Source organism: Fusarium fujikuroi, chromosome FFUJ_chr09, assembly GCF_900079805.1.
Source record: "Fusarium fujikuroi IMI 58289 draft genome, chromosome FFUJ_chr09".
Lineage (NCBI taxonomy): Eukaryota > Fungi > Ascomycota > Sordariomycetes > Hypocreales > Nectriaceae > Fusarium > Fusarium fujikuroi.
This window is the reverse complement of record NC_036630.1, coordinates 183,209-200,121: the sequence shown is the minus strand read 5'-3', so window position 1 is coordinate 200,121 and position 16,913 is coordinate 183,209. Positions and strand designations below refer to the sequence as shown.

The 16,913-nt window shown below is 47.5% G+C and overlaps 6 protein-coding genes; 3 read left to right on the top strand and 3 right to left on the bottom strand.

The window, feature by feature from the left end:
- Window positions 1-910: 910 nt before the first annotated feature.
- Window positions 911-2,271, top strand: FFUJ_10127 (related to integral membrane protein PTH11; the record flags this gene model as incomplete). XM_023567895.1 has 6 exons in its annotated part: window positions 911-1,054; window positions 1,106-1,210; window positions 1,300-1,310; window positions 1,435-1,638; window positions 1,697-1,761; window positions 1,820-2,271. The coding sequence occupies 6 exons, from the start codon at window positions 911-913 to the stop codon at window positions 2,269-2,271; spliced, it is 981 nt and encodes a 326-aa protein (XP_023436219.1).
- Window positions 2,272-5,381: 3,110 nt separating this feature from the next.
- On the top strand, window positions 5,382-6,653 carry FFUJ_10128 (uncharacterized protein; the record flags this gene model as incomplete). XM_023567894.1 has 3 exons in its annotated part: window positions 5,382-5,541; window positions 5,594-5,857; window positions 5,908-6,653. 3 exons carry the CDS (start codon window positions 5,382-5,384, stop codon window positions 6,651-6,653), a joined length of 1,170 nt encoding a protein of 389 aa, XP_023435272.1.
- Window positions 6,654-7,006: 353 nt separating this feature from the next.
- FFUJ_10129 (uncharacterized protein) lies at window positions 7,007-7,437 on the bottom strand (the record flags this gene model as incomplete). XM_023567893.1 has 2 exons in its annotated part: window positions 7,007-7,028; window positions 7,085-7,437. 2 exons carry the CDS (start codon window positions 7,435-7,437, stop codon window positions 7,007-7,009), a joined length of 375 nt encoding a protein of 124 aa, XP_023435271.1.
- Window positions 7,438-8,910: 1,473 nt separating this feature from the next.
- Window positions 8,911-10,149, bottom strand: FFUJ_10130 (uncharacterized protein; the record flags this gene model as incomplete). The annotated part of the gene is made up of 1 exon (XM_023567892.1): window positions 8,911-10,149. One exon carries the CDS (start codon window positions 10,147-10,149, stop codon window positions 8,911-8,913), a length of 1,239 nt encoding a protein of 412 aa, XP_023435270.1.
- Window positions 10,150-11,850: 1,701 nt separating this feature from the next.
- On the top strand, window positions 11,851-13,698 carry FFUJ_10131 (related to low-affinity hexose transporter HXT3; the record flags this gene model as incomplete). XM_023567891.1 has 6 exons in its annotated part: window positions 11,851-11,864; window positions 11,923-12,017; window positions 12,066-12,219; window positions 12,271-12,916; window positions 12,964-13,342; window positions 13,391-13,698. The coding sequence occupies 6 exons, from the start codon at window positions 11,851-11,853 to the stop codon at window positions 13,696-13,698; spliced, it is 1,596 nt and encodes a 531-aa protein (XP_023436169.1).
- Window positions 13,699-13,864: 166 nt separating this feature from the next.
- On the bottom strand, window positions 13,865-16,241 carry FFUJ_10132 (uncharacterized protein; the record flags this gene model as incomplete). XM_023567890.1 has 3 exons in its annotated part: window positions 13,865-14,515; window positions 14,563-16,080; window positions 16,131-16,241. The coding sequence occupies 3 exons, from the start codon at window positions 16,239-16,241 to the stop codon at window positions 13,865-13,867; spliced, it is 2,280 nt and encodes a 759-aa protein (XP_023435269.1).
- Between the last annotated feature and the right edge of the window lie 672 nt (window positions 16,242-16,913).

Sequence of the window (16,913 nt, the reverse complement as noted above, 5' to 3'; positions counted from 1 at the left end):
TTCGATCCAGTATGCAGAAGTATCCTTCTCTGTAAACATAATGCAAAAGCCCAAACATGTTGAAATGCTACGTTTGGTAATCTTGCGAACCGGCTCTTGTGCCGCTGAGGTCTGATCTCAGGACATTCCAGCTATTGTTTGCATTCCCAAAAACCGGTAGTCATATGTCATTGCTCGGGTTTTGCACTGCAATAATAGCGCATGCGCCTCTAGCCGATAGTTGAAATCATACTAAAAATAGATATCTGGCAGATGCACCAACCCGACTGTAGTTAATGGTGTTACCTCGCAATTATCAGCCGGATCACTCGGCCCGAGACCTCAGTTCAGCACAGTCAATACACACGCATCCCTCTCAACAAATGGCGTTACAGGGGTATTGCAAATGAATCTGTAGATAAACCTTTTGTCTTATTGGCCATTTGTTTCCTTGCATGCCTATGATGCACCCGAAACCTATTTCACCAAGTGGCAAGATGTTAATGGCTCCAAATCCATCAATCTTCGAGACCCACTTCCCTTTGAACTCGTCTCTGGTAACCCTCCCTTACTCTAAGCCAATACCAGACTAGGACTCTTTTTTACACTTTATGGTCTACATAAAATTTTATGAAAGCTAATTATGAGTTTGTACTGGCCGAAATAAAACGCTACTAATCCCATGATAGCCTTTTCCGGCATCAGGTAAGACAGTTATAAGCAATTGCAGCTAAGGCAACTGACGTTGCTTTTAATGTATACTCTATATAAAGAAAGGATAAAGAAAAGAAACTCCGTCCTAGGAGTTCCTTTCTGATACAAAACTTATAAGACGCTTAGTCTCCAAATTGGAGTTCCAACGTGCAAACACTACATCACAGCTTCAAGTTTTATATGCTAGGTGTTTCATGACCCTGCAATTGCTTTGAAGATGGATAACCGAGGGAAAAAGCTTGCTAACATCAATGCAGTCTTCTTCTTTGTTTCGTTTATCTCCCTTCTATTACGCTTTTATGTTCGACTGTTCATCGTGAAGAAATTCTTAGTCGATGATTACTTTAGCATTGTCGGAACAGTAAGCTAGGTTCTGAAAAACCTTGGTCCCTACTGAATCCAAAACCGACAGAGCTTCTTTGCTTTAAGTGCAAACTTTTCGACTGTGTCTGTCAAGTACGGGCTTGGACAACATCTCGAGGATGTTGAGATCAGCCATATCTTCATGACTGTAAAGGTGAGCCCCCTGTTCATTTTGTGAAATATGATCGAATAATTAACGATAGTATTTCTGGCCCTGTTGCATCTTTTACTCTCTTGCTACAGTGGCAGCCAGGGTAATAATCTGCTGGTTCTTGCTTGTTTCAGCTACAAACAGGCACCAGATTATCATCATCTTGCAACGGCCCTGGCTACAATGACAGGTGTTTTTCTCTTTGCAACATTACTATTTCAATGCAGCCCTGCCTCTTTCTTATGGGATAGTAGCCAAAGTGGCGTATGTGTCGGAATGGACTTTACTATTTTGGCCACTGTATTGTATAGCGTACCGGCTATTTTGTCAGATTTGGCCACTGTTTCTCTTTCAGCTGTCACAGTATGGAAATTGGAGCTTTATATAAAGACAAAGGTTTGTCTTATACCCATTCTCTCTATGGGTTGCAAGTAAGTTTATCACCTGAACGATCGACGATAATTATTCATTTTACTAAATTTACAGTAGATCATGTATAGCATTCATTGCCCAATTTCCAAGCCTTGTAAAGCTTAAAGAGCCTGACCTTCTTTGTACGCTATGAACTCTCCACCTATTCAAGGATCAGCCAGTGAACAGGTTTAAAAATAGGGAACGCCATAGATATGGCAGTTTGGTCCACTGTTGAGCAGGGACTAGCCATTACAGCCTGCAGTCTTGCTACTCTGCGACCGTTGCTCAAATTGGTCAGGTCTAGGTTCCCAATTACAGAAAATTCGTCACCCACGCATCTTGAAATGTCGCCACGGGATCCGTCCGTAACTGAGAGCAACCAACACTGCCCTAAGAGTACCAGCGATACTGCAGTCAACAGTCCGATGACCCGGGATATAAACCACAGCTTCAAAAGCCTCCCTGAAGTTCCCAGACTAGACATAATTGATATAAGTGAAACAAACTCGACGAGAGTGGATACTCACTCGCAGACAGAGCCGGATAACTTGGGAATTGATGCCGAGGGATTTGAATGGCTTTCAGGGACTATCGAAAGAACCTCGAGCTCTATACTGAATAGAAATATAATTCAAGTCTCTTTTAATTAATCAATTTCAATTTCTTTATTCTAATTTCTTATATCTTACTCTGTCTTGTTGTACTTTCCACTAGGTTCTCTTTGCTGATTTAATCTCTCAGTCATAAGTTTAACGCCTTTCCCTTACCTATCCTGTTTCTCTCCGATTATTACTTTTCGGCGATTTGGCGACTGATTATGTGTAAAAATCACCTTGGCTAGTTACTTGCTATCTTTCATCCATTATTATCACTTCTCCCCTGTTCATTTGAGTTCTTTTTATCCTCTGCCAACGAATTGATATCTCATTTGCTTGTCAAAGATGTTGGGACCCCGCTGCCAATAAGGTAACCTTGGACACTAGCTCCTTAGTCCCGTTGGAAGGCATACAAACCGTAATAAACTATTGCCCTCGTAGCATCTCTCAAAGTCGATCGAGTGGTGAATTTCATGCTCATCAAGGTCAGAAGACGATAAGAGCCAGTTGATCGATTTGCTGTACACCGTCAAAGTGTTTCAGCCACTTAAGACCCAGGTCATTGTTGATCCAACCATTTTGGCTCGTTGTGAGATCCCAGTCGGGGGGATGGATTATCGGTACCAGTTGGCGAGATGATATTGGTCTGTACCTATGATGAAAAGTGGGATCGCTCGACCTCCCACGTGCACCTTGCCACCGATTTCCATCGGCAGACAGAGATGGATCAGTGGAAAGCTTCGGGTGAGAGGGTTCAGCAAGTTTGCCACGTCATTCGTTCTGCATTGGGCTGATGGCAAACACATAGCCATAATATTGTGGTTCTGCACGATGCCGAACGAGTAAGTGTTTCTATCGTTAGATGCCTGGGCAGGTCTTCGTGAATATCGTCTAGTGTTATTTGCAGTTGATACATGTGACTGAGAGTTTAAATGAGCAGAGAAAATTTAGAAGATTGTCTAGCATAACGCGAGCTACGGACATCTGTATGGACAGCGCGCAGATCCAGGCGATTTTATACTGATCGTGCAAAGGAGGTGGCCCATCGTCTGGGCTGTTGCCCAGAATCTCATGGCAGTCCGATCACGCATCTCTAGCTTCCTCACTATTAGCCTCAGCAATAGTCGCGCCCTCCAGTTCGGTTCCAAAATGCAGCCAAAGGGATCGGCTTCTATCCCCCAACAACCATGCGTTGCCATTTCATCGCTAGATCAGACGCTCAAGGTCCACGTAGTTATTGCTGCCTTTTCTTCTTATTGCCCTGTGCTAGAAGATAATCGATTGCCGCTAGAGACTTTTCAGATGCCAATAGCTCAAACAACCCTGAGGTATTAGCAAAGTTATGTATTCCAATCTCAACTCACTTTCACTCTGCATTTTTTTAACCTTCCGGCTTCAGTCTGTCTAAAAATGATCAGACTGCTTTTCGTGTCCAGGCCAAAATACATGAAGAGCTATAGGGTTGACATCCCGATCTTTTGCAAGTACTCTGAGAGACATGAGATTGGAATAACCGACTATTCGCCATGTATTCCAATAACCTTGGATTGTTTTTCAAGCGGACAAGATTTTGTCTCGCCGTGTAGCTTGCTGAGATGTCATAGGCTTCAAAAGTTCAACTACCAACCAGCCAATAACCTCAACATCAGAACCTAGGCTCATTTTCTTTTTTATCTCAGATACGAGGTGAGCATGGCTGACAAAGTTGGTCTCGGGCATGGTAATATATATAGTTCCACTTGATCGGAAGTTCAGTCACTTAAAACCCTAAACTAACTCCCATGGCAAGCTCAAAAAGAGAATCATAGCGCTACGGATAGCCCATAACCCGGCCGTTAGTCTGAGTTCTATCTGCTGACATAACATAGACTTTGTCAAGGCTCGATCGAACTGTGCAGTGGGCCCTGCAGAAAACTTAGGGCGAGCCAAGACGCGATAGATCGATCTCGGTATCCATCACCGATGGCACTTTTCTGGCCAATGAGGTCTGAACTAGCTTAGCATTATGTCCGTTTCAATTACTTGCCATCGCAGCTGGCTTATTAGACAGTGTCTTCGCTGATATGCCGGTGGTTATCTTTGATGTAACGTGACGCAAGTGGTGGACCCTGTTTCACAACCATGTCTGCTGTTTTGCATCTGGTCATGAGGGCAAATTAAGTAAAGCCCCAGTAGTTTGGGGAATGTCGAGAAGTCTGAGAACCTGTTTTTTCTTGCTGTAGCATAGACTTCGATACTGTCGCAATCCTTTCTAAACATGGCTAGCTCGTCTGAAGAACTGGGGTTCTATCGAAGCCATTGACTTTATTAAGAGTATCGTTAGTCGGAGATAGTTTACCCGCCTTATGCCAATGGAGGGTAAAGGTTTAAGCTACGGTCTCTGCTGTCTGTATGTTTTGTCTTATCAGATTATCTCGGAGCGACAACATCAAGCTACGACTAACAACCCTAGTCTAGCTGTTCAGATCGTGAACAACCATTGTTCTTGGCAATATCAGACCCCAGCAAGTGTTCGAGAGTGTTACAAAAACGGTAATTGCCGGCGTTGTGGAGACGGTTAAAGTGATAGTTTTGGTGGCGGTATGATTTAGAACGACGGGTAAGCCATCGGACCACTCTTGTTAAGAATGACTCTAGACCTGCCTAAAGACTATTATCAATTCATTCTAGCCCATCCTCAACCTTGGCCCTACGGGTGTACAACCCTAACTGGACGGATAAGTTACAGAATCAATAACTGCAAACTCTATTCTCAGCCCCTGAACAGCGGAGAGTCCGACGCCGGATAGCGCTATTACGATTATCAACAGGGGTTTCTCCAACAGCTGAAACAAACCGCCAATCACAGTGCCGTAACCCCTTGTAAGAGCTTCCTCTTTCATCAAGACACTTTCTGCCGATCTCTTTAGCGCAGAGTGTAAAACACGGCCAACGGCAATAATTCTGTCATGAACGTGGGACAAAGCGGAAGGTGATACCTGTGATGTGACGTTTTGGCGCAGTTTCATCGATTTTGACATTCCGAGGTTGGTCTAGCCCTTTGGGCTCAGGCCCCCTTTCAGGTGCTTTATAACAAAGCGATGCAAAATTCTTCAGATGAACAAGTCTCACATGTTCTTTTGGTAAAAGCAAATGTCTTACCTTCTTCAACAATATCAGCCATGATGGCCACTATTCCGGCCAACCTGCCGATTTCAATTCCTACATTAACCGGATCGTTGCTATCCTGCGTTGCTAGCTTTTTCGCGCTCTGTCTTCATGTTATTGTTCCTCCGCCGCGACGCCATTTTCGCCATGCGTTAATTGTGAACCTCCTCGTTGCAGGTAGGTCAATCAGTCTCTTCGACACTTCGGTTTACCTAATTCAATGATCAAGACTTGATCAACAGCCTCAACAATACAGTATCTGGTATCCTCGCTATTAAGGATGGCTACGCGGATCCGAAAGCGCCCCCAAGTACTGGTTGCGTCGTCAATGCCTGGGTTGGTCAATTCTCGGTACAGGCGATCGACTTCAACATTCTGATCATCTCTGTTTCGGTACTGCTAGCTGTTCAACGACAACAGATTCTTGACGACTCGTCAAGACTGATGACTGCTATGGTCTGCCTTGTACCTTGGATTCCTGGCACGATCACCAGTAGGTTCACAGGAGCTCATAAGCTGACAATTATGCTAAATGACTCTCAGGCTTCGTCGGACTCGGTCTCCATGTCTATGGGCCAGTGAGTGGGAACTGGTGCTGGATCCAGACCCAACATCTAGGTCTCCGCTACGGCCTCACTCACGCTTGGCGCATCGCCATCTTCCTTGCAACAGTGGCTATTTACACTTACATATACATCAAACTACGACGGCTCTTCAGTTTCGTCAAATACGGTCTTTCTTCCTCTACCACAAAAGGATATGCCACGAATGCGCAGTCGAGAATCGATCGAGAAAACGCCGAGCAGTCGGATACACAACGGATATGGGTCACTACCACAGTAGAGGCCTCATATGAACTCGAGTCGAGGGGAATAGCAAAGGGAGACCAGAGCGAAGGTGAGGATACAGCACCTAGTGGAAAGGTCCAGTGGTCAGCATCTGCCATGCCTGAGCCAGAGCCGCCCACGGCCGAAGAGCACGGAACGAACAATACGCAAAATGTCTCGACTGGTAACGGACCAAGCCATCGTGTGCCGAAGTCTCCGAACCTGAGGAGAATGCTTCTTTTGAATGGATACCCAATTGCGTACATCATTCTATGGCTGCCGGGCATGGCGAACCGCTTGGCTGAATCGGTGGGCACCTCGCCGAAGTGGCTCACTGGTCTTCAAGCTTCAACGCAGTTTATAGGGCTCGTCAACGCTTTGACGTACGGCTTGACGGAACAGATGCAGCGTGCAGTCCAGATGTGGATGAAGAGGCGCAGCTTCAGAACGCTTGATCCATGAGCTATTTGATTATCAGTTCATAAGCCTAGTAGTTGATCATAGGCCTCGATGGATTCAAGTTGTAATAGATGAGATTTGGTGTAGTTTCTCAATATGTTGTTTTTAATGTTTTATAGATAAGGACTTCGAGATACCAATGCACAGCGAGATATTTAATAACCTCTCACACGCCCCTTGAAAGGCCTAGTTATTTTTCTTGTTTTAATGAGCGACTAATACTGTTTATAGCGACAGAAGTAAAGATATCTTGCGAAATGAGTGATGTAGAAATGAAATCCTCTAACTCGGTCTCCCTTGCTCCCACTCCCCACTTCCTCCTATTCGGTGTCCTCAATATAAATATCCTTGAATATTTAACAGTTACCGGGATCGGCACTGCCAAGCACGTCAGCTCCTAAACTCATTAGACTTCTAAACTGAAGCAAACTCACCGGAAACGCCACTTAGAAACAGTGGACTCTCCACCACGGTCACAACCATAGATCTCGTTCTTGAGACGCGTGTAGCAGTCGTCGTTGTTAAGATCAAGAGTCTGGTCCCACTGGTTTTGAACTTCAAAGAGAAGGCCGAGCTGGCCGCTTCGGGGACACATGGACTTGGTCTGCCCGGGGCTGAACTGTCCAGAGAACATTCCCTGAGAACCGTAGCAGGCGTCCCAGACGAACTGGGCTGCTTGGTCTTTGTTGGGCCAGGGGTCGCCTCCGGAGTAGCATCCCGCGTTGACGGCTTGGGTGTTGAAGGCGAGGATGCTGCCGAGAGCAGTGAGGATGGTAGATGTCTTCATTTTGAGAAAGAATGGGGGAGTTTGTATTGAGATTGTTGGTGATTTGATAGAGAGGAGATGGTGATGAAGGACTTTTTGAACAGGGTGACGTGGCGTCTTTTATCTTCGCTCAACTCCCTTGCCTACTCGCGTTGAGCGTCACTTTCTCGGTGATTCCCATAAAGGGCTTCTATGTCGTCCCCAGTACCAAGTTCATTCCTTCTCATGCAACGTCGTGGATATGACCACCCGGAGAAAGATTTCCTCATTTCTCTCTACAGTCTATGTCGATCATCATCAAGTGCCTGGGGTGTATATATCATACCTAGCTGAGCTATGATAGGGCTGAGCCTCACCCCCCCGCGGCAGTTACCCGTGTCTCCGTGTCAGAAGATGCCTATCGTGGGTCTGGCAGCTTGCTGTTGGCGAATCATCTGCCCATGATGCTGAAGTTAGAAGTCGAAGCGGCGCGCCCTTTTGTCAACACTGCACAGACCATGAAACCACCTTACCGTTGGGCTGACAGAGTGGTGATTATCTAGCCTAGCGATTAGTAACCCTGTATACTTTGAAGAAGGATTATTGCTACATAACTCCACATATGTGCGAGGCTGTGGCATCAGCATGTTCGTCTCGTTAACCCAGTGATACGAACGCGTTTTCACTTTGCATAGGTCTGAAGTACCAAAAGGTATATCCTAAAGTTCCAGTCAGGCATAGGTCGAAGCTACTGGATGTGATCTACGGCCGGCAGTTGCGCCAGCTGAAGGGTACCGAATAAGCTGATATGTACTGGGTAATGTTTTCCGCTGAGTGCTACGCCCTGCGGTGAGCCCCTGCATTGCTGCCACCCACAATATCGACCATGCGGTCGTGTCAGTAGCCACCCTGAATCCAGTAAGATACCGGCCTCCTTTTCGCAACTTATTCCATTCGTGGTCCTATTCTAAACAGAATAGGCAGTTATATGCAATAGAATGGACTCATACAGTCCGCTGACATCAGATTCTTCCCTGCGTATCCGAGTCGTGTTCCTTAGAACATGAAGGAATTGCGGTCGCATTCGGGGTTTGCCAAGATGTCCATTGCAGATCATTATGTTGTATATGCCGCGCTGTTTACTCTGCGTATCGTTAAAATGATTGGATGGTTCAATTGGTCTCCATATGCTGACCCTGTTCAACTTTCCTATGTGATTGGCCTGTTCGTTTAAACCTCTGTCCTATTGGCCTGCTGCTTCAATGCGGCTTACGCTCACTTGTTCACATCCATAGAAGACTCAGCCCTGTATTCAGGGTCGCATGAAGATATCCGTGACGTTGTCGCTGAAGAAATTTTCGAAGTCTAAGTGTTTTGATCACATTATGTCTAGAAGCCCAACTAGCTAAACCATTGAGTGTAAAATCATCGTCCAAAGCTACCATTCCCTAACCTTTTAAGTGTTACTCATGTTAAATCCATAGTAAACTGTGGCACTCATTCGTCTGGACAGCACTAACTCTCCTCCGTACTCTCGCGTTCACTCTCGCTGACATACTCATACGCCCTCCGCCACATGACCTTCCCCTCCTTTGGATCCATGATGACAGCGTAATGCGTCTCCTCATTCCGAATCATATCATTCTGCAAAAACTTAACCACATCCTCCCTCGTTACGATATCATTCCGCAGCCTGTACCTTCTTTTACAAGCTCGAACACATTTCCTCCATAACTTATCCAAATCCTGCTTTCTCTCAATTGAATAGGCCACCAGATCCGCCATGCCCGTTGCATCTTCGCCTTCTGCGAGTTCGGCAGCGGCCTGTTGGAGATGTGCGGGGTTATCTTCATCTTTGAAGTCGTGGTTGTAGGCAGTGAGAAACGTGTCGGATTCACGGATCGATGCGCTGCGATGGTCTTTCTCCACGACCAAGACGCGGTCTGGTTGGCAGAGAATGAGATATGCAGCTGTTGAACTGGATATCGAGAGTTTTGTGAGGACTTGCTGTACATATTGGTTCTGCAAATCTGGGCTGATATTGTCCAACTCGTGCGCTTCATTGGACTGTTTCCCCAGTGTCGTTGAGTTGTCTAGTAGAATTTCTCTCAGGCTGCTTGATATTGACTGTCTCTGCCCAAGAACCACCATCACCTGGTGGTATCTGTAAGACAGTCGTTGCCGAAGAGTCTCCCTGGCGTGGTGCGGTCTAAAATTCAAACTCAAACTCATGCCTTTTCGTACTCCTGTCAAAGCCCCAATGTACCCAAGATACCCAACTGTTGTAGCAATAACCGGGCCTTGGGGCGTACGGACAAAGTCGAGTTCGACGATGATATTTCTCAATTCATGCATGCCCCAGTCGAGAGTCCGAAAATGAAGCATCCGTGTCGTTTTCACAGCAGAATCTGGATCTAGCGTTCGTACCCCGCCGCTCGTGCATCCCAACAAAAGGTCTAATAGAACATTGAAGGCAACAAGGATATGCATGGGAATGCCGATCGCTTTGGAGATGCCGACCAATTCTGCATTTTCCTCATCTGAATGAAGGCGTCGCATAAGCAGCGGCGACACAGCAGCTATTATTTTCCCTGCCGATTCCCCAGCAAGTTCGTTGAGGAGGGCATAGAATAGGGAGGGTAAATCGCACGAGTCCACGGCGGTTTTGAAGTGCGGAACGATATGGCCGTAGCGTGTCTCGGGAGGGAGAGAGAGATCGACGGTGAACTTTGGAATTTCTCGATGTTCCGACATTTTGAGATGATGAAAAGTTGAGATTGCGCCAGGAGCGGGAGAGGGAGAGATAAGTTGCAGGTTCAACTCTAAAGGCGTGGATGCCTAGAGCTGTCATCGCAGCTGGTGCACATGACGTAAGCTTTCGTAAACTGAGGCTTAACAAACGAGGCACTGCAAGTTTGGAGATACAGTTTGTCCCCATATTCCACGGCGAAAGCCATTCGAGGTTGTAGCTTTTGGCTTTTGGAGGAGGAAAACATAATCAAGGTTTGGCTACAGTGTTGATTCAGTGGCTCTGCTCCGCATGTTATTTCCGAGTTACCGGGACAGGGTATTTCCGGGGTCTGGGCGGGCCGTTCAGTTCCGTGAAAGTCCTATTTATAGCCTGTCCAACCAAAGAGCCGCTTGGATCTTTGTGGTGCTGTAGTGGAGTATCGTTGGTCCAATCAAAGTAACTAATGCATCTTCCCTTCAATTAGCATCTTTGGCCTAACCTAGAGCTTGCTGGTATTTCGATTTACTTTACTTTAGAGACGATTAAATGCCAGAAATGAGTGTTAACCATGCTGCCTATTTTACGACATCCTGCAAAATTACTTTCTACCTAACCAAGTCACGTACAGGTCTCAAATCGATGTTGTCATCACCTGCAGTAGTCTTTAGTTCAAATCGAACAATTGTGGATACGATAAACCTGCTGGACATGAGCAGACAAGTATTGCGACGCAAAGATCATTTTATTAGAGAGTTTTGAGTCACCTTCCAGCGTCAGTTTTTATTTGTCAATCTCAAACTTAGCAAATACTTATACAGTGGAATAATCCGGAAATGTCAACTCGTGTGGTCATGCTACCCAATCCAAGTCTTCCAAACGTGTGCAAGCCAGCAATGGCTCAGTGCGTAATGGAACGTTGCTTCACGAAGAACGTGACGCGAGAATTTAACTGAGTCATTTAACTTCAAGCATAATACTTAATTAAATCTCCGCAAGTCCCATGCCTCCCAGCATCTTTGCCGAAGTCAGGTGATGGTGCTACCTGTTCAGTCCCGAGCTGATGGACGCCAAGACCCGGCTATACCGGCCTCACTGCCGCGGATTTTGTCTGTGCTGACATTTTCATTTGCAATCTTTTGCGTAAGTCAGGTCCTCATTTGTTTCTCATGATCGGACAACATCCTTTTTATTGAAGTGCAAGTTTTATAGTGCAGCAACAAACAAGCGGTGCAGAACAAGAAGCACAGCATACGTCTCTCCCATGACGTTGAATCACCCCAACTTTTTCCCATCCCACAACCCCATTTCTCCTATCATGGGGAAGTCCAGCGGTGACCCCACGCGTGATTCCCCACAGTAAAACACATCCCACGGAGAATAAACATCGCCCACTAGGATAAACCATGCTCACCGGTCCGGCGCTCTTCGGCCCAATACTCTAAACCCCCTGGATTCGGCCCTTTGGTTATATCCGGGGAGCCTCACCTTGACGGGTAAAAGGTGAAGTATTCTATTTAGCCTTGTTCCCCGATAGGATAATGGTGAGACGTATTGATCCGCTGAGCAGAATTGGAGGTTTGAGTATCGCGCTGTCGTGGTTTCGAAAGGCCTCACGGGACTTAGAGGATCCGCTGGAGATGAAGGGAATAAATAGATGGATGCGACCGCGTTCAAGGAGAAGAGCAGATAAATTAGTTTGGGTTTACAAGACATTGACTGACAATATGCTTGGGAACAAGTACGTTTCTTATCTCTTATAACCTTGGGATAGTAAACGAGAGCTAATACATAACCAGATCTTTCACTGTCAACGGGGCAGCCTGCGGAGCTGAGGCTCTGGTCTTGGCCCTCATCACCTCTCTTGGAGGCTTTCTGTTTGGCTATGATACTGGTGAGCGACACCAAAATCCTCGGTGTTACTGAGTCTGACGTGAAACAGGTCAAATCTCGGCTATGCTTTTATTCAGAGACTACGTCGATCGTTTCGCTCAGACAGACGATGACGGCACCAAATACTGGGTCCCCGCTATCCAAGGTATCCTCGTGTCTCTTATGAGCATCGGATGTCTCATTGGAGCGTTGTCAGGATCCTAGTAAGTCTCCCATCCCAATTGGCGTGACTGTCTACTAACATCGCGACTCAGCACTGCAGATTGGTATGGTAGAAGATGGAGTCTCACCATTTTTGTCGTCATCTTCCTCCTCGGCAACGTCATCCAAATTACGGCCATGTACTCATGGGTCCACATGATGATAGGCCGTCTCATCGCCGGTCTTGGTGTCGGCGCCCTCTCCATCGGCGTCCCCATGTTTCAGAGCGAGTGTGCACCGCGAGAAATTCGCGGTGCTGTCGTGTCATCATATCAGCTTATGATCTGTTTCGGCATTCTTATCTCTAACATTGTCAACTATGGCGTTCGAGAGATTGAAGATAACGATGCATCGTGGAGAATCGTTATCGCTATTGAGATGGCCTTCTCGATTCCTCTTGGTCTTGGGGTCTTGGCTTGTCCTGAATCTCCGAGATGGCTTGCTATGAGGGAGGATTGGGATGGCGTGAGGACATCGCTAGCGAGATTGAGGGGGATGATGAGTGATGTGAAGAACCCGATTGTTGAGGATAATATTCAGGAGATGAGGATTCTGCTTGAGGAGGAACGAAAGGTTGGACAGGGAAGCTGGTTGGAATGCTTTGGTGTGCGCAATAAGGGACCGAAGGTGCTGTACCGAACACTCCTTGGAATGGCGGTTCAGTTCTTTCAGCAGTGGACTGGCGCCAACTATTTCTTCGTAAGCAGGCCGCTTCAATTGAGCGACAGAAGCTAACAGGAGACTAGTACTACGGAGCCACCATCTTTGAGTCTGCTGGCATTGACGACCCCATCCTCGTCCAACTCATCCTCGGCGCCATCAACGTCGGAATGACCTTCTTCGGTATTTACTCCGCAGAAAAGTTCGGCCGTCGCTGGCCCCTCATCATCGGCGGTTTATGGCAGACTGCTTGGCTACTTATCTTTGCTTCTGTCGGGACAGCCATTGACCCCGAGGGCAGCAGTACAAGCGGTATCGTCATGATTGTTTCCGCTTGCATGTTCATCGCCTCCTTCGCAGTCAGCTGGGGTCCACTTGGCTGGGTCGTTGTTGGAGAAGTCTTTCCTTTGCGCACTCGAGCCAAACAGGCTTCGTTGGCTACTGCGAGCAACTGGCTTGCAAACTGTAAGTGCCCCATCATACAAATAGCGTGCTATTGCTGACATGCATCAGTCCTCATTAGCTTCCTCACTCCATTCGCCGACGCTGGTATCTCTTACGCCTTTGGCTATGTGTTCGCCGGCATGAATCTGATTGGTACTGTCATCGTATACTTCTTCCTGTACGAGTCAAAGACTCTGAGTCTCGAGCATATCGACATGATGTACTGTCTGCCTGACCTCAAAGCATGGGAGAGCGCCAAGTGGACGCCTCCTGGGTATGTCAGCCGCGAAAAGAAGGATGAGTCTTATTTCGAGGAGATGGCTGCTGGGAAGGATGCAGAGAAGGTCGTTGTCCACAGCGACAGCGGGGTTGAGTGAGATATCATGGAACCAGGATTGACATAGGCTTGAGTTGCTGAATGACAAGTACGAAAACTGTATAATAGATAGATGGTTGGACTTGGGGTTTGTATAGAGAGGATTATTGGAGCTTTAGTCAAACAAACACTCTTGCTTTTGGCCTTGCGGGTTCGCTTCATTGCTTTCATGGTGATGCATTCTTCTTCCCCCGGGCGAGGAACTCTCGAATGACATTCTCAGTCACCTGCGCAACATCATTCTCATACCCATCCCACGCCAGAGAATTGTTCCAGTTAATACTACCAACGCTGAAAACAGAACCACCCCCATTAGTCTCGTAGTATACCATGTCGCTCCTCACAAGCGGCGAAGTCGAGCCAAGGGTCCCGATCATGGGGAAGATGAGCTCTTCGTTAAACAGCATGAAATGGTCATCATGCCGCTCACTTCGAGCAAGCAAGATTGCATTGGCCGGACTACCAATAGCGATATCGAGACGATCGAGCTCATCACCACTTGCACCCCCAGCAAGACCCTTTGTTCCGAGAAGCTTTCGGGACTCTTCGTTGAGGCCTTTCCAAAGCCACTCCAGTGAAGCATTGTTGAGGGCTTCGTCGGTTGGAATGAATGGCCGACCGGGGCCTTTACCCGAAGCACAGCTGCCAATACCCCAGAGTTCGTTGGGTGGGCGGCCGATTGAGCGCCAGAGACCACCGAGTTGACCATTCAGTGCGTGATGGCGCTCGCCTGGGGGGTTCTCATGGGTTCGGGCACCAACATCAGCGCGTCGAACTTCCATGCGATGAGGTCGCTTGGGATCTGTAACCGACTTCCACTTAAAATACGTCAGCTCCGTATCAGTTTCGCGATAGGGTTGCTTACATAGAATCCATTACCACCGGCATAGATAAGTGATCCTCCATTCTTGGCATGTCCTTCGTAAGCATCAAGAGATTCTGCAGAAGGATATTCCGGATGAGAGCCAGAGATGACAACATCATACTGAGATAATGCAGCACGACCGCGGAGATGAAGATCATGATCTGTGAGAATGTCACAACCGTCACCGAAATGCTTCTCAAGAAATCCAACCATTAGCAGATCAGCTGAGAACTCTCGTGGTCGCTGAAAGCCCCAGTGGATGTAATCCGGCCGCACATTCAGAATCGGTCGTTTGGTAGTGCTGTATACAACGCCTGAACCATCGCTGTGGAGGTCGTAGATAGCGAGACCAAGATCATGACGCCGCACCATCTTGTAGTAGTTGTCAGACGCGACGAGCTGAACACCTTCAGGGAAAGAGATATGTGTTGACTTGGTCTCGTCATACATATGTTCATTGGCATATGCGAGGTACGTAAAAGTTGAAAAGACAAAAGCAATCTTGGCTTGTGGTCGGACAACTTTTGGACGAACGAAGAAGACAATTGCGTCTTTGAGATCTGACTCTGTATCTTGAACCTCGACGGCATAAGCGCCAGAGCGTAGATCAGGAGGTACTGTGAACTCAAAGTCAGTGTCCCACGCAGCGTCATCAAGATCATCGTCGTGGAAGTGAATAGCGCCGAAACCATATGTCGCTTCCTTCCAGCCGAGACCAATGAGCTTGTGATCCCAGTCATGTGCACGAATAGCTCGCGTTGGCGCATTGACAAGAATACCATCGAGACCAGAGCCAGAGACATCGAAGATCTCATCTGTGTCAATACCAACGGAGAAGTCGTAGCGCGCGATGTCCCAGGTCTTCCGGCCTAGGGCTTTGAACCGGGGTGCTTCGATGCGGCCGTTGAAGAAGTGCACTGGGAGTTGTGAAGCTGAGGTTGGGCTGGCTGCTCTAGTAGCTGCAAAGTACATAGGGCTACCGGAGTCAAGACGGGGAGTGCTGGAAAGAGAGGTGTGAATGGTGGTTGATGACGGAGCAATTTCGTTTCCAGAAGCAATGTGAGTGAGCTGCAACTGAAAGTCCCTCGCCTTGAGAGTGATGCGGACATGGAACCATCGACGTTCACGGGCTGAAGAAGCAATCTTCTTGACCTCAACGCCATTGGAGGTACCAATCCACAAAAGCAGCTGATTATCCCGATCAAGAAGAACAGCTATACCAGCGCTTTTGGCAGCGTCAAGGTTGGACAGAATAGCCTGGGGATGAGGAGCATCAAGCATCCAAGGCTGAACATAAAAGTCAATCTCAACGCCTTCTGACTTGCCCAGCAGAGGTTCCCTCCTCCAAGCATCGACAACAGCGTAAGAACCAGGATGCGACGCTTGAAAGCGACCAGCCAAGTCGCCTTTGGGACCATGCTCGATGATTTCTTTGGCGGGGGCTGGGGCATGGGGCATGTCGAGACCTTGGAGGAGTCTGACGAGTTGATACTTGAGCTTTGGCTTTGTAGAGGAGATCTTGGATGGTTAGTTGGGAGGTTTTAGGGGACATGATGGGGCTGGGATACCTTGACATGGGCTGTTTCGCCGGGGGAAACTACCCATGGGTCTACGTAGCCGGTGATTTCTTCTTCATCGTGACGAAGTGCAGGGCGAACGGGATATTGTGAAGCAACCATTTTGGCTATTGGTGTTTGTGAATGGCGAATCGGCTCAGGTATTCAGGGTATTATGTTCTGGTCTCTGTCTTGCTATAATCTCATTACACAGCATTATCGGACCTCTTGATGCATTGCTATATAATGATTCGGCTGAAGGTGCAATTCTCGGTAATCCATAGCTTCATGGGTTTCTTATTTCCCGATCGAGTAGTCGTGCTCTAGCGCCTGTCACGATAAGCTAAGGGTGTGCAATGCGGAGAAGTATTCCGAGCCTCTCGGAAAACTCTAGCAACCTGGTTGGACAAGAATACTAGACAAGGAACTGTCTTAACTTGACTAGGAAGTACCCTCATCTCCCTGGCGCTCGTTGTCTCTCCCTTCGCTGATCCACGAGATTGGATTCATTCCCTGCCAAGACGCCGGTTCTCTTGAAAATGAGGACGTGTTTACGGATGATGATATCCTTTGATACCGAGTGGCCGGGCTGTCTGCTAGCGATAAGGATGGCTCCGCCCCCGCATTGCGATGTGCTCTAATTTCTGGAGCTATTCTCCAAATCGGGATATTTCTGGTTTCTGCTACCCCAGAACTGTTGCTCGGATGAACGGCTTGGGTGGAGAGATTGACGTCAGACCTGATAAGGCCAAGGGCTCAGACACCAAGAGCAAGACCCCGAGAATAATGAAGCTA